Below are 17,282 nucleotides of genomic sequence, written 5' to 3'. Positions count from 1 at the left end.
TCAGTGGAATTATTTCAGATTTTCCCATAAAATTCAGAGCAAAATGTATCCCTGCAGTCACAGGTGGTATGTTCAGGTGCTGTTTTTCCATGAACAATAGTATTACACAGCATGCTGCTTTGTGTGCTGCTGTAGGGTGCTCTGCACCCTGTGGATATGTTAACTGACAGGTTTGTAGGCGCCTTTAGCAGAAAAACCAAAAACTACATGGGGAAAAGGAAGAGTTCTTTTTGTACTTAGAGCCAGGATGTCGGAAGTGCCGTTGTAAGTGTAGCATTGTTTGTGAAAAGACAGTGTTTCCATCCCTGGACCTTTCAGCCGGTACCTTCCATAACCCATGGGGAAAAAACAAAACAAAACAAAACAAAAACCCAACACACCTACAGTTCCACAATCATTTTAAGCCAAGGTGAATGCAGTCTGAAACGGGAATTGGTGATCCTGCTCTTCGTATCACTACTCACTGGAGATGAGTGATCCTCTCTCCTTCCTTGTGTCAGATCCAGGGATGGATCAGCTGAGCACCAGCTCAGCCAAAACTGGTGTTTTTGGTGGTTTTCATAGAATCAGAGAACAATTTGGGCTGGAAGGGTCCCTTAAATGTCATCTAGTCCAACCCCGCTGCAGTGACATCTTCAACTAGATCAGGTTGCTCAGAGCCCCATCCAACCTGACCTTGAATGTTTCCAGGGATGGGGCATCAACCACCTCTCTGGGAAACCTGTGCCATTTTTTCACCACCCTCATCATGTGCGGATCAAGAGCTCTTGCGCTCTATGGAAGGTGTCCTGCCAGCTCCCTAGTCCTGAGGGCAGTTTCCCAAAGACACCTATTGGCCAGCTACTTGAACATCTGGAATTTTTGCCAGGACACTTTCCTAAGCAGTTACACACAGCCTAATATTAGCACAAGGCAGGTGGTGGAAACATGGAGCTGGGGGAAATATGATGGAGCAACTGTCGCTTTTGTGGCAGCCTGTGCTTCTGATGGCACAAACACAGCCAAAAGTGTATTCCTTCACTCTGTGCTGGAATAGTGAGTGTCCCTACCTTCACATGGGAGTTTGGGCTTGCAGCAGTTGCTAGTACTAGCCCTGCCAGGTGTTTAGGGGATCACACAGAAGTCAGGATACCAAATCAAGTCTCTGTTTTCACGTGAGTTTCTCCAAGCACCCTGTCTGTTTCAGGATGAGTTCATTAGAAGTACTGTATGCAGATGGTGCTCAGGTGAACACTTAAGAGTTTCTCTTTTATGCTTTTTGCTTTGCCAGGGCTAAAGCATAAATACCAGTCCTCAGCTCCATCTCTACTGTGCATGAGGCCCAAGTAGCTGGGCCACACATCCAATTTACTACAAACAGTACATCTTTTCACAAAATAATTAACAGCTTTGCTGCATCTTTGTCTATACCACAAAAGATGTTTACTCATCAGGCAGTTCTTTGCCAGAAATGCCATAGACATAGTAGAAATACTGTAAAAATAGCCTGTCTGGCACTAGACCCATCCAGTGCTCACAGTAGAAAAAAGCAGCAGTAGCAGGCTCAACAAAACTTGCCAAAATATTGCCATTTTGTTGAGGGTACACTCAGATGAAAATGGGCAGAGTTAAACAGGATGATTAAATGAGACTTCTTCTCCAGACAAATTTTCCAGGCATGCATATTAAAATAAAAATATACCTTTCTTAATTTACTTGATTTTTTCCAAATTATTGTTTTATCTGCTTAGCTAATTTCTTACGTTTATAATGAAAATTAAAACTTGCGCTTTCCTAGTCCATTTTCTCTATATGTCCATTTACAGTCTTCATGAAAGCAGTGATGGTACCCATAAATCAATGGACTGTGTAATATAAATTATTTGCCAGTCAGCAGAGGACAGTTTGAGCTCAAAAGCAGAGGAGAACTAATTTAATTAAAGTCACTGTGTTCTTTTTATCACTATCCTTTATAGCTACCCAATTATAATTTAATATTGTTGCTCATTGTCATCAAAGTACAGCCCTTCAGATGCTTCTGAAGTATCCCATATTATATCACATACAAGAAGGAAGATAACAATAATATTAACACATTGTTTTAAAGATATCTCTGGCTTTTTATTTTTCTAGACTTTATAGTGTGTTCTATGTGCTGTCTGGATGGCTTAAGCTTTAGGCAGGGAACATGTAAGGTTTAATCTTGTTCAGAGTAATAGATGCTGCTCACGCTCCAGAAGAATAACTGATCATTCCCTAATTAATCTATCTTTAACAGATTCTGACCCAAAAATCTGTCAGTGAAGCTTCTGTATGAAAAGCTTTTATTTCTGCTTTCCTTACGCCTTGACATTGGGGCATTCAGAGGGAGAGCTGGCAACCCCCTGCCATTCTGATAAAAACAAGCAAGCCCCAACCCAAATAGCTCCTTCTGGAGAAGCTGGCACCTAGCTTTCTCATCCCTTCTCTGATGTGCTTTGGTCTCTCCTCCCACAAAATTGGACACCATGCCCTCTACTAGATGGAATTGACTGTCAGCATCTCTTAATGCAAAATTCACTTGCTAAATATTTACCATGTGTCTTGTAGGAAACTGTGCCCAACAGTTACATGTACCAGTAGATGTAGAACTAATACCCAGTATGTGTGTACATACAGATAACTGAGTCAAAGGTCATTTACTGGTGTGTGTGTGTGTGTGTGTGTGTGTGTGTGTGTGTGTGTGTGTTTTCAGAGGTTCTCCTTTGGCATGTAATGTGGGCATACCGCTGTCTAGAACTGTTCAAAATTCACAATATGAATTTACCTAATAATTTCGTTTTCTTACAAGGTTATTGCTTATAGTTGCTTTAAATTCTGTTACTCAGCACGAAGTGGTAGGGTGACTTACTGTCTGTTCAGGTATTATCCAAAATTAGATAAATACTTGTTGATCCAACTTTAAAGTAGGTATAATTTTCTTTCCTTTTTTGCCCCCTCGTTTTTTGTTTTAGTAAAAGAGTCCCCATTCAGGCAAGGCTTGTCACTGCTGCCAACTAATCAGCGGTATTTTTTTCTTCTTTTAAAAAAAAAAAAAAAAGAGAGAAAAAGAAAGAAGAAACCAAACATTCTGTGCCCCCAGTCCAGTTTTTCCACCTCAACAAGATACGGTGATAATATCCAACAGGATTTCTTTTATATTGTACAATTGATAAGAATATCTCAGCAAATGGATCTGCTCGCTAACTGAACAAGAAACCAGTTGTAGCTAAATAAATGGCATCTTTTCCATCTCCTCCATTTCCTGCAGGAAGTTTTGGGGGAAATGAGAACTCTAGGGCTTAACAATGCTGAAAAATAGGATTCTCAACTGTGATGCTCAAAGAAAACAGAGTCATAAAATGCACTGCAGTGCCAGAGTTTCTGAGTAAGTAATTGCTGGCATGCATGTTTTTAATGGCTATTTTTATCACATCAGCTGCTTTGCTTGCACTGAACCCAAGCACACACTGCTGAGAACAGGAGGGCAGAAGGACTTTCCTACTGACAATTTTCCATGTGTCATCAACTCACCAGAGGTTTTAGAGTGGCTCTTTTTGGTGCTTCAGATTAACCGCTCTGTCACCTCATGCTTTGACACAATTATCTCTCTTCTGTGGGTATGTAAGTACAGGTATCTGTTGCTGGTGAGGAGTACACCACATAAGTCCTGTTCTAAAGTTTATCTAATGAATGTAAATTATAGCCTGATGAATAAAAAGGGCTTCTCCAAATGAATCCATATTTCAGGGTTTATAATAAACAACACCACATTTGTTCTTCAAAGAAATTATTAGTACAAGATAAAAAGAGTTATAGTTAACCATCCAGATTAAAGTGAGAACAGGAAACTTTTGAAGAAGCTTATTCTTCCAAATGTCTTCAGTTTTTCAAAACATTAAACAAATTGAAAATAACTGCAAAATAGCATCTGATACTTTTGCACATCTTTTTTCTTTTTTTTTTCTTTTACAATGACGTCCTATGAGATTGCTGTAATACAAAAGACATGACACACAAAAAGTCTTTTCCATAATTACTTAGTTCATTTTGAGCTTCTAAGGAGTTAATGTGAATCCTACCTAGTCAATAAGTTGTTGTTCTGTGCAGGTTCAGTATGTGTGGGGAATAGCTGGCTTGGTTACAGCAACAAAGCAACAAGGAGAAAAAACATAGTAAAAAAAACGCAATTGTGGTTGAAAAACCACAAAAAATTACATTGCAGGTCAGGTATGATATAAAAAAGGAATCTGAAACTATTTGCTTTATAATGGATACATAAGTGTTCCTTCTGCTCTACTCATGTGAGCTTCCTGCACATGGACTGGTCCCTGTGTTTAAATTCTGAGCTGAATCAGAGCCAAAATTGCTCCTTAGGAACCACAACATGATACCTTACTCTGCCTGTTCTCTTGTAGCTGATGTGAATCAGAGTTGTAGTTCATGCCCCATCAAGGAAGAACCCTGGAGAACAAGCTGTAGGTAGAATCAGAAAGTGTCAAAACCATTAAGAGTTTAATCAAATAGGCTTTTCCATCTATAATTTATACGGGTCCATTTACACTAGTTCTCATACCAGTTAGCCAGAGGCCCTTGCTGATTGTCTGTGCTGTGTGTGAAAGGCACATTTACAGCAAGTGGAGCCTGGAAAAAGCTTTTTCACCAGCATTGCAAAAAGTATGATGGGAACTCCTCCCCAGTGGTTCCTGTAATGCTTTTGGAAATTATTTTGTCCTATGGCATTAGCATCTCAAGTGTTCTTATTGCTATGGAGAGAACTACTGCTGTTCATCCTCTTCAGCAAAATATCATCTTCCCAGTATGGATATATCCTGTGTTTCTCTGAGTAACATAGATCATCTGCCCTTATTAGACTGAAACAAGGAGACAATCAACCAGTTGAGTGTTGTCAATCTTAACAAATAAAAGACTGCTTCAAAAAACCCAGCAACAGCAAAACTTGAGATTTCCTAGAACTCAAAACATCTTGAAATTTTGGGTAACTGTTCAAAAAATATCTGTAATTTCCTTTCTGTAACACTTAACAGCTTAATCCAGCAGTCTAACCAACATCAGAATGCAACTGAGAAGACATTAAGAACAAGTTTCAGGAAAGCTATTCTACCTAACTAAAAATACTTACTTTCATAATTTGAACAGTACTTGTTGAGTGACTCTATTAGTTTTATTGAGTGTTGGACTGGGCTGTTATTATTCTTTCTAAACCCACACGAAGCAAAAAGCTGAGAAACAGCAAGTCCAAATTTTCTAATTGCCAAAATAAAAAAATATAGTGCCACATGAACTTGGCAGTTTTCTTAAAAAAAAAAAAAAAAAGGAAAGGAGTATTTATTGTCCCATTTAAATAGATGTGTTAGTGTACAAAATTATTTATGTAAAATACATACTATATGCAACAAGGTTGTAATTCATGGTAGAGAACTTACATGTCTCCTAATAAATTTTCTGCAAAATTTTTATACTAGAGACAGTGCTACTGTTTGATACTCACTCTGCATGACCTCAGTGCCAAAAGCAGAACATTTAAAGTGCATTTAATAGGGTAAGGTACACTAAAACCAGCCACAGAAGGACTTTTCTTTTATTGTTACGGAAGACAAAAACACGCAGAAGGTGAAAGCAGCTCCCTGGAATACAATGCCTTTGAGCAAGTCAGTCATCCAAATGCATATTCCGTGTATCTACCTGGATCTAACCCTACTGACAGGTGCATTTCAAAGTGTAATTTCCTGATCCTGTTCCCACTTGCAGTCAGTTGATAAAATGCCTTTGTCATCAGTGATAAGGGATTACATTTGCAAACAGGAGTATTATCTGTGTCCTCCAAACATCACCATACAAATTCAGGAGCAATCAACCAGGATTTTTACCAGGCCATCGTTAGCTTCAAAATAACTACCCTGAAGCCAAACAGATTGTAGGAGAGATTAATTTAGTTCTGCGCATCATGACAATTGAGAGTCATTCAAGTGGAAGATATCCTGAAACCTAACAAAGGAAATACCCAAATGATCAATATGCCCATCGGATAGCAATTACTAGTCTGTCCTTTTTTTCTGTCAGTATACAGAGGCAGGGGCAACTAAAGAAGTAGAGGAAATTTTTTTTTAGTATCTTCGGAGAAAAAAATTTCTAAATGAAGATTCAAAGCATAGCTCTAACTAGAAATGCCAAAAAAAAAAAGTTTTGCAAATGACTTAACTGTTACAAGTCTGGCTTCGGCCTTCCTATCTTGGTCAATTAGCTATCTGAATGTAGATTAGTTTTGCAGCATGGGATCTTAGACCTTGTGATCAGTGTCATTCCGTAGTAAACAGCCTCTTTTGTGACCAGGTTACAAAGAGATTTGTCCACATGATTATAATTTGCCAATTGTTGAAACCTCTGTGAGGAAAACAACAAAAAAAGTCACAGAAGTCATAGCCATTTGTGCTTTGAAGACTTATGTAAAATGTTCTTTTAAACCTTTTGCCTCTTCATCTGCTTATTCTGTGGTTCTGATGTGAACAACGAAAAGGCTCTGAACTGGCTCCATGGGTACATCACTGAGGCTCTCTCCAAATATATGAGATTCCCCTTGGATGTGGCTTGCTTTTCTGTCTGTGAGAGTAGGGAGGAGAAAGATATGTCCCAGTGATGCTTTGGTCTGCTCCAGCAGAGCCTTCTGATTACGAACCACAGGTCAGAAGGGTTCTGTCTTGCCTTCCTGCCCCACGTCGAGGTTTACACAGCACCAGGTCTGCATGCGGCAGGCGGAGTTCAGCTATCTCAAAGGGGGAAAAGGATTCTTGCTCACGAGTTGGCGGGGGTCATCAGGAGGGCTTTAAACTAGATTCGAAGGGGGAAGAAGATATAGCCAGGCCCACCTGAGAGGAGCATAGGGGTGGCATGCTGAGGTTGGGGGTGAAATCTATAGCCCAGCTCAAGTGAATCTACATGAATGCATGCAGCATGGGCAACAAACAGGAGGAGCTGTCAGCCATTGTGCAGCAGGATAGCTATGACTTAGTTGCCGTCACAGAGACATGGTGGGATGACTCTTATGACTGGAGTGCTGCAATGGATGGCTGTAAGCTTTTCAGAAGGGATAGGAAAGGAAGGAGAGGCAGTGGGGTGGCCCTGTTTGTTAGGGAGTGCTTCGATTGTATAGAGCTCAGTGATTGTGATGATAAGGTTCAGTGTTTATGAGTGAGGATGAGGGGGAAGGCCAGCAAGGCAGATATCCTGCTGGGGGTCTGTTATAGACCACCCAACCAAGGTGAAGAGGCAGATGAAGCATTCTACAAGCAGCTGGAGGAAGTCTCATAATCAGTAGCCCGTGTTCTTATGGGGAACTTCAACTTACTGGACATCTGCTGGAAATAAAACACGGCAGAGAGGAAACAGTCTAGGAGGTTCCTCGAGTGTGTGGAAGATAACTTCCTGACACAGCTGGTCAGTGAGCCTACCAGGGGAGGTGCCCCATTTGACCTGCTGCCGTTCACGAACAGAGAAGGACTGGTGGGTGATATGGTGGTCTTGGGCTTAGCAACCATGAAGTGATTGAGTTCTCAATTCTTGGCAAAGCAAGGAGGGGGATCAGCAGAACCACTACTATGCACTTCCAGAGGGCAGACTTTGGCCTGTTTAGGGCACTGGTTGGGAGGGTCCCTTGAGACTAAGTCCTGAAGGGCAAAGGGGTCCAGGAAGGCTGGGCTTTCTTCAAGAAGGAAGTCTTGAAGGCGCAGGAGCAGGCTGTGGCCATGTGCTGTAAGACGAACCGTCAGGGATGATGACTGGCCTGGCTGAACAGGGATCCTCTGCTGATACTGAGGAAGAAAAGGAGAGGCTACCACTTTTGGAATAAGGAGCAGGAAACTCAGAAAGAGTACAGGGATCTTGTTAGGTCTTGCAGAGAGAAAATTAGACAGGGAAAAGCCCAGCTAGAACTTAACCTGGCCACTGATGTAAGGGATAACAAAAAGTGTTTTTACTAATATATTAACAACAAAAAGAGAGCCAAGGAGAATCTCCATCCTCTATTGGATGCGGGGGAACATTACCACTGAGTATGAGAAGAGGACTGAGGTACATAATGCCATCTTTGCCTCAGTCTTTAATAGTCAGTCCAGTTTACCCCAGGATATTCAGGTCCCTGAGCTGGAAGGCAGGGTCAGATCACAGAACAAATCCCCTCATAATCTAGGAGGAAGCAGTTTATGACACTACCTGGACGCTCACAAGTCCATGGGGCTGGATGGGATTCTCCCAAGGATACTGAGGGAGCTGGCAGCAGAGCTCGCCAAGCCACTCTCCATCATTTATCAGCAGTCCTGGTTAACAGAGGAGGTCCCAGATGATGGGAGGCTTGCCAATGTGACGCCCCTGTACAAGAAGGGCTGGAAGGAGGATCCAGGGAACTACAGGCCTGTCAGCTTGACCTCGGTACTGGGGAAGGTTATGGAGCAGATCATCTTGAGTGAGCTCACCAAGCATGTGCAGGAGAATAGGGAGCTTATTTCAGCTGGGGGGGACAACCAGGGAATGGGCACTGTTCCTGCCCTATGGGCATGATTTCTAGTATTATAATGAGGATAGTTCAGCTAAAGGACACTTAGTTTTAGCTCTTATCAACATCCCAATTAGTGGTTTGCCTTGACTATACACTTTATCACCCTGTTCACAGTGCCTTCTGAGGCGGGATGTTTGCTTTGATCAGTCTCCCCACTCTCCTCAAGGATACAGTTGTAAAACAAGTGCTTTGCTACCTCTCAGTTCCCCTCTCTAGCCATCACATTCTGTTTTGCCAAGCTCACATAGTTCATTGTTATGGCTTAGCAGAAAATTAAATTTTCTTCAGGATATCAATGGCTTGGATGCGTGTACTCTTCGCTGGCTAAAACCCAGAGAGTTGTGGTGAGCAGAGTTAAATCCAGTTGGTGATCAGTCCCAAGCGGTTTTCCCCAGGGCTCAGTTTTGGGGCCAGTCTTGTTTAATAACTTTATCAATGATCTGGACGAGGGGATCAAGTGCACCCTCAGTAAGTTTGCAGATGACACCAAGTTGGGCAGGAGTGTTGATCTGCTCAAGGGTAGGAAGGCTCTGCAGAAGGACCTGGACAGGCTGGGTCAATGGGCCAAGGTCAGTTGTATGACATTTAACAAGGCCAAGTGCCAGGTCCTGCACTTGGATCACAACAACCCCATGCAACGCTACAGGCTTGGGGAGGAGTGGCTGGAGAGCTGCCCAGCAGAGAAGGACCTGGGGATGTTGGTTGACAGCTGGCTGAAAATAAGCCAGCAGTGTGCTCAGGTGGCCAAGAAGGCCAACGGCATCCTGGCTTGGATCAGCAGTAGTGTGGCCAGCAGCAGCAGGGCAGGGATGGTGCCCCTGTACTCGGCACTGGTGAGGCTGCACCTCAAATACTGCGTTCAGTGTTGGGCCCCTCACCACAAGAAGGACATTGGGGTGCTGGAGTGAGTCCAGAGAAGGACAACAAAGCTGGTGAAGGGTCTGGAGAGCCGGTCTGATGGGGAATGGCTGAGGGAGCTGGGTTTTTTTATCCTGGAGAAAAGGAGGCTGAGGGGAGACATTATTGCTCTCTGCAACTACCGAAAAGGAGGTTGCAGTGAGGTGGGTGTTGGTCTCTTCTCCCAAGTCACTATTGATAGGACGAGAGGAAATGGCCTAAAGCTGTGCCAGGGAGGTTTAGATTGGATATTAGGAAAAATGTCTTTACTGACAAGGTGGTCCAGAGAGGTGGTGGAGTCACCATCCCTGGAGGTGTTCAAAAAATGTGTAGGTATGGCACTCTGGGACATGGTTTAGGAGGCCTGGGGGTGTTGGGTTGATGGTTGGACTCAATAATCTTAGAGGTCTTTTCCAACCTTAATGATTCTGTGATTCTATGATTGTGTGTTTATTCACAGGATTGTTACACAGGTATTAACTTCCTTAAATTAAGAACATGCTTAAGGCTGGGTAGTCCTTTTTTGGGGGGTTGCAGTGTTTGAAGACATGAGCATATGGTGGGCTACATGTGGAAAGTTGTTTTCTCTAAGTCAGTAAGGTCGGACAAGTGAATTGGGGACGCTGTCTGTTGCTGGCATCTTCTTGCTGTCCACCACTTGGTCAGGTCTTGCAAGCTGCTAGGTACCTCCAGGCAGGACATCCCTGCCCACCAGGAGGTAATACATTTCCTCTAAAAACTTCTCAGCTGAGACACTTGTACCCACATTTTAAACCCTCATTATGTTTAAAACAGTTGTCAAAGGGCTAAACCAGTCTGTTTTACAACATCATCCTTAGGCTTGCCAGCTGGCAGCAGGAGGAGGTGAGTAGGGGGAATGACAAGCCCTGCTTTGCTGCAGTTTGGGGAACTAGACGTGAGAGTGGGACAGAGGCACTGAATGAGGATTCGAATCTTTAAAGCAGCCCTGGTTTTAGTGAGGGTGATTATTGCATTTATTACTTTTTCTGGTGTTCCTGTAGAATACTACCATTTCTACTCTTTACTCAGGTCACTTCACCCACTTCTTCTTAAGCTTTTGCAAAAGAGACTGCAGACTTCTTGCTTCCATTAAACACTGGTACAGAGGTGATGTCTGGTTTTTTATGCCTTATGTTTTGCCAACTCCATACAAGCATAGAAACACCATTTTCTTAGAAGAACTTGATTCTTTATTGGGGAACTCATTCTTCTTGTAACCCATTCAGATTTGATCGGCATCTCCCCATATGTAGGTTTGTCCTGTTAAAAAGAGATTTATTCAGCTATTCATGTATGCTGTAAGATGTCAGGTTTTTTGCATTCCTTTCCTGCTTTATTTAAAGGTGAACTGAGAAGCAGAAATTAAAATAGTTAGGTGTATTTTTATGCGCTGGATGTATCTGACATGCATGTTAAAGCAGTAGGGAGGGGAGAGGACCAGACATCCACCAGAGACAAAGATTGATTACCTTTTTAACACTGTGTGTTGCTTTTTTCCCTTCTTCCGGGAAATCATGTTGGTACTCCCTGAAAAATGCTGAGGAATGCATCCTTCCATGAAATCACAAATACTAATGAAACAGGCAGATTTCTGGTGCTTACAAAGTGGCTTGTTGGTGTCAACTCCAGCAAGTGAGGAAGTTCTTTAAGGACTTGACAAAGAATAGCAAATGTTTCCCTTTAAGTTACTTAGAAGTTAGTTCCGTGTTAAATTCTCCACAGTGGCTCGTCTGTGGGCATATTGAACACACAGATAGGGCCAAGATTTTATTTTCTGTTTTGTATTTTGGCTTTGAAAAACAGCATTTATTTCTGCCTTCATTTTTTGTGAGCTAATTGTGTAATCCAAAATTGAAAGCAGAAACATGTCTGAGTGCAGTGATACAGAATAATGCTCTGGAATTTCTTGTAATACGTTTTCAAGAGGAAGCACATCTGGTATCAAAGGCTCTGGTATGGAGAGTTTCTATTTTGGGTGTTTAGTCAGCACAGAAAGACTTTGAAAGTTTCAAATATCTTTAAAAATGTCTGTGCGTGCCTGTCTCCGTCTCTTGGTCTGATTCTCTAGCCTATCTTTCTAGCCCTTATGTTTCATTTAATATCCAGCTGGGGCTGGGTATCGCAGTACCCTAAGCCAAAGACTCTGACCCATCTCGGAAGTGTCAGTCAACAGCTAGTTGTCATTTCCCATATTTGGAAGTATCCCTACATGGTTTTAATTGATTAATTAGTCAAGAAGATGCCTTTCCCAAATCAAAATGAACAGTAAAGTTTCAGAGACGCACAAACCGAGGAAGACTCGGAAAACACTGGAGAAGACTCAGCTTTGAATTTGTGTTAAAGGCAGTGCTCACCTGATGGCTGTGCACCACCAGAATAACTAAGGAGCCTCATCCCTGTGAGGTTTGAGGGGGACTTCTTCACTGAGTTAAGTGGAGTGGCACTGTGTGCTAAGTTCCCTGGTGCCCATCAGAATCAGTGGGAGAATTTCAGCAGGCTCTGTGAAGAGTGGGTGATGAGTTTTTAAAGGTTAAGTACCTCGGAGAGAGTGTTTGGCAAGTGGGAGCAGTTTGATCTGTAAACGGCTCAGCAGCAGACAGCATGCCTCGTGCTGCCCCTCGGCCAAGATTGGACGCTGTGGGTATGACCCTTCCTCTCATCCTCGCCAGCATTTTGAGTCAAGCTAACTTTTTCTTTGCCAGCTTCATATTTATATCAATCTCTTTGAGAAACCACTTCCTGTTTGTTTTTATTCCCTATTGTAAATTACTCTAAGAAAAAAACAGCCAGAAGTAGGTCACTCTCACAAAGCATGTACCAATTCACTGTTACAAGGATCATATTGTTTGTTTGTTTTAAAAGCACAGCCAGTTCATTGTCGTTGGCTGAAATTAGTTAAAGCTTAAGCACATGTATGCAGGACTCCAGCATGGCCATATGTTCGTACTTCTGTGTCCTTTGTTTATCAATAACAATATAGGTCAATTCAGAAAAAGTTTCTGTGCATTGGAGTTGATGATGTTTTCTAAGCTTTACTATTCTTCTGACTTTACAACTTTGGTGAGTATTTCCAAAACCAAAGCCAAGCAGGTGTTGGAAGCCAAGCAGGGAGAAAACTGCAGAGCCATTTGCAGCAACATTCTCCTGACAGGGTGGGGGGAATAGGCTTCAGGGGGAAGGCAGTAGATGTAAGGAACTGTGAATATAACTGCCTAACAAAAAAAAAAATTCAGAAATTAAGGGAGAGAAAGGCTTAGGGAGAATTTGTATTACTATAAGAACTAAATTCTCCCTCCACAAGAAGGTTAGGAATGGCATGGCAGGTTTGCGCTTCATGACTCTTGAGTAGTGAAACACTCACAAATGCACATAGCTGAAAAATTTCAGAAGCTCACATGGCAAACTGGTTTAAATCCCTCTAGTTTGCATCTTAAGCATAGGTGATCTAGGCTCCTACTCTTTTCTTTGCCTGGACACATTTATCCACGCCTAAACTCCCACCTCTGATGGCATTTTTGTCTTCAAGGTAAGAATGGAGATGCATGTTGCATGTTGGAATGTGTTGCTTATGATCTTTTCTAATTCTAGTGGGAGGTATTTTGCCTCCCACTGCTCCTGAAGGAGGGTAGCCAAGTTTACAATGACTCTGATACTGTCTGTATTACCCTCTTTACTGCTTTTCTAACAGGATAAGATGCTATGTCTGACTGCAAACAGCTGTTCAGTGCAGCTGCAGAAAGAAGTATTGGTGTTCTACCTCACAGCTGTTGTTATTGGTGGTACAGTATGGATGTGCAGACACTGAGGATGTGTAAATTTAGGGGTCTGCCAAGATTAACGCTGCCTTGAGAAGCTTTAGCACCTGGGTAATCTTCAGATACAAGAAATAAAAGAATAATTTAAAATCCAGGAAAAAAACACAGACTTTGGAAATGGGTACTCCCTTCCTGAGAGTGTTTTAGCTCCTTTCTACTTGCGGCAGATTGTGCTGAGGAAGGTGCTGAGCAGTCTCCGCAATGCCTGCACCTCCTCGGCCCATAGCAAAAAGCCTGGCACCACAAGCCTGGCACCACCCTGCGGAGGCAGCGTGGAGTGCAGACCGCTGGGGAGCACCCGGGGCAGCACCTGGCACCCCTGGCTGGGAAAACCAGCTCTGGAAAATATGCCTGGCCCTGTCACTAAAACCTCTGTGTGGTGTCAAACCACATCAGGGCTTATGGCCCCTGCCCTGCCCTGCCCTCTGCAGCAAGAGCTTCCTGAGGGCTTCAGATCAAACTGCGTGCTGCTGGATTTTACCAGCTTCTAGACGCCTGCTTTGGTTGGAGCTAGTTAGCATGGTGTTGATGTAGTAGTAAATTACATGCTGCTCTTCAGCATTTCCTAGCATAGTTGCTTTTTTTCTGATCTCTCAGAGAAAGAAGAGGCATTTTGTATTTGCTTATGTATAAACCAGTAGGAAGCTGTCCAACAGTGTGCTGAATTATATTAAGTTCTGCATTTGGTGTTTGTTGCTCTGAAGCAATAAGCCTAACTGCAGCTGTTTAAAAGAAAAACAAAACAACCAAAACATCCCCCAAAAAAACATTTAAGGAGAAAAAAGGACAGAATTTTCCATGAATACTCACCATTGTCACCTTTAAAAAATCAGAGAAGAAGCAACTACTAGTTCAGATTGCTGTATGGATCATTGTGGAGATCACACATTACTGTATAAATTACTGTACTGATTACTGTTGTCTTTATAACAGCTGAATATGACAATATTCCATTCTGTTACATGCATGACAGCAAAATAACAAGTTGATGCAAGATAGTTCATGAATCTACAAGAAATGAAAGCTAATTAAAGGTTTGGAAGGGGAAAAAGTCCTACAATTCTTTACAGGATATAGGTGGGGAAATTATCTGTTAAGCACAGACTAAGATAAAGTCACAGACTGTCAGAAAGTCCTTTACATTAGATATTAATCATCTTGTAAACTATAACATTATTCAAGCAAGCTAAGAAGTTTTTCAGAAACTACTGATAACTTGGTAAATCTAAATAGATTTTCCAGAGCAAATGCTGTACAGTCTGGGGACACTCCGAAGGGGAGCTAAAGGGACAACCTGCGCAACTCTGGTGACCCTTAGATGCAGCGGCCTTTCAGCCTTGAGAGCAAACAGCACACATTAATGCCGTGTATGTGAATGGCTGTTGGACAGACCATCTGACAGATCTTTCCAGAAAATCTGCTGACAGATATGAAGAGTTTTATAGACTGGGGCATCCAGTTAACACAGAGCTTGTATGAGAGTGCCTGTAAATCAGATCAAATAAAATACTATATGGATCCCAAAGCCCAGTTCCTAATGCAGTCTGTGACTGCCCCAAGAACCCATCCTTGAGACAAATGCTCAGATCTGTCTGTGGCATTTTAAGATCAAGTCTTAAAAAAGGTTTGTGTCCATGTGCCCTTTGTGTCCGTGTGTAGGCAGAAATAATTAGGCAAAGAATGTGTCTGCATGTTTCCTGTTGACTGCAGGTTCAGTGGCAATGACTGGAATCCTTTTTCTTACATCAGGTTAAAAGGTTTCCTGGCTTTGCAGGTGATTTCTTTCTTTTTTGTGGGATGCAGTGCCGTTCACCTGACATGGCTCGGGAATTTAGTAGGGTATTAAAAGCTGTCAAAATGACAAAATGCTGCATGCTAATTGCCAGTTATGTTCATTGTCCTTGAAAGTGACGGAGAGGAGCAGAACCATGGTGGCATATAAAACCACATGAATTTGCAGAGATGCAGAAACTTTAACTGGGAAGAGGTTGTGTGCACACTTTACAACAAACGCCATGTGTTTTTTAATCTCCCCTTCTTGTTTTGCAGAAAGAGATGACAACCAGGATGTGTCACTAAAAAGTGACACTGAAGAAAAGCAAAGTCCAATTTCCTTCTTACTGCAGAGTTCAAGAACGTGAGTCCTCATAGAATGAGCCTGCTTGTTAATCTGTGAAAGTAGGAAAGCTGGGAACCACAGCTACTTTCACAAATGCTTCCCACCACTGACAGTGTTCTTAACACTGAATGTGCTGCTAGGAACCTCGTCTGAGCTACATGGATTATCGAGAAAAAGAAGAATCAACTTCGTATTAGTTCTAGCTCCTTCATTAGGGATAAGAACCTCTTCAGCCATGAATGATGACAGACTGTGCTCCTGCTGCTAAAGCTTTACTGAAATTCAGATCCCTGGGCTGACCTCCAGATTAGCTGTTTTGAAACAAAACTGTATTGTTAGCTGCAATATTTCTTGTTTCTTGTTTTCTTTTTATTTTGTTTCTTGGTATGTGCTTTGTTTCCTAAGTGCAGCAGAATATTAAGATGGTCTGGAATCACAGAAGACTTTTAGCCTTCAGTGCCCCCCACCCCTCACCAGGCCACCCAAGGCTTGGCCACCATTCCCAAATGCCAGCAAGACTTGTGTTTCCAGGAATGCAGACATTTCCTTCAGCTAATCAGGCAGTTTGTGCTTCATTGTGACTCACCATTTGCTGAAAATGGGACAGGTTTTCATCTCAATCCAGATATAGCTCTGCAGTGGTGAAGTCTTTTCTTTTAATTCATACTGTGACTGACAGCAAATCTGCTCACTATCTCTACATTACATAAAAGAGCAGCTATAGTCAGCATTTTCCTGAAATACCCTATGAGGTACACCAGTCTGTCATGTCATTTGGTATCCTCTGGACCTCTTAGAAAAAGGATCCCTCTCATTCACCTTAAAATTTAATCCTTTCAGGGCAAAAAGAGATTTAATTTTAGTGACTGGGAGGAAGGTACACTAAAGATGAGTAGTATAAAGGTTAGAACAGGAGGGGCTAACTGAAGGTCTCTGTTGCATCTAAACAGTGTCCAGCAGTGTGGCTTGCTTTCCACACTGGATTAACACAATTGTTTTTTTCCGGTACTCAGTCCAAATTAACTAACACATGTGTGGACAGCCTGGAAGGATCCACTGGAGTAAATCAAGTGTTCTATGCCAAATATTCCCTGATCAGAGGCTTTCTCCTACCAAAAAATAAATAAAAAAAAAAAATAAATTAAAAAAAAGCAATACTTAACAGAGAGATCACAAGAGAGATACAGCTGAATAAATGGGAGTCAAGTGGAGAACATCTATATATTTTGTGCCTTCGAATGAATTTTGCACATTCGCATTATTGTGAAAGATTACTCTTTCCCGAGTAAGTGCTGAACCCTGTTGCTGCCTTCCCCTCAAGTGAGCGCGTGAGGTACGTTCACATCTTCTGAGACAGTATCAGAAGCAAATCTGTAGCGTGTCCAGTAACTGGAACATTTAAAGTAGAGGGGGGAGCAGACACTACAGAATAACAGCAAACCTTTAGTAACTCATATTATGCTATGTTCTGATTTTCTGGCCTGCTTGCTTAAAATAGGGCTTGTAAATGTTAGTGGTCACATCCTTGCCGGGACAAAGGGCTTTCATCTGTGAACATGCAGTGTAGCTATGGTGAAAGCTTTCCTGCATCTTTAGAATTATGCAAGCAGCATTATCCTTTGCCTTCATGGGGATGAACTGAAGTGTTCCTACCTCCTTTGGTGGTCTTTGCAATCAGGTTAATTCTTTGGGGATTGGAATGCACACACAGATAATTTCTGGCCTGCTGGCACTTTTGCAGGATATAACTAGCTTCTGGAATTCATTGCTGCAGCTACTGCTGAGCATAGTTGCCTCCTTTTAAAGAAGATTGATATGTTACATCTTTGGAAGAAGGTACGTGGTAAGTGTGGATGACAAC

General features: G+C 42.2%; 1 protein-coding gene across 1 annotated transcript in view; it reads left to right on the top strand.

Moving 5' to 3' along the window:
• Nucleotides 1-16,572, top strand: part of MOB3B (MOB kinase activator 3B) — a 104,314-nt gene extending 87,742 nt beyond the window's left edge. Inside the window, exon 5 of the mRNA XM_075078474.1 lies at nt 15,352-16,572. Coding sequence (XP_074934575.1) covers nt 15,352-15,381 — 30 coding nt within the window. The 3' untranslated portion in view covers nt 15,382-16,572. The remainder of the gene's footprint in view (nt 1-15,351) is intronic.
• Nucleotides 16,573-17,282: the final 710 nt, after the last annotated feature.

This window comes from Phalacrocorax aristotelis, chromosome Z (genome assembly GCF_949628215.1).
Source record: "Phalacrocorax aristotelis chromosome Z, bGulAri2.1, whole genome shotgun sequence".
NCBI classification, from domain to species: Eukaryota; Metazoa; Chordata; class Aves; order Suliformes; family Phalacrocoracidae; genus Phalacrocorax; species Phalacrocorax aristotelis.
Note: the sequence above shows the minus strand (reverse complement) of the source record. Positions and strands in the feature narration are given on the sequence as shown.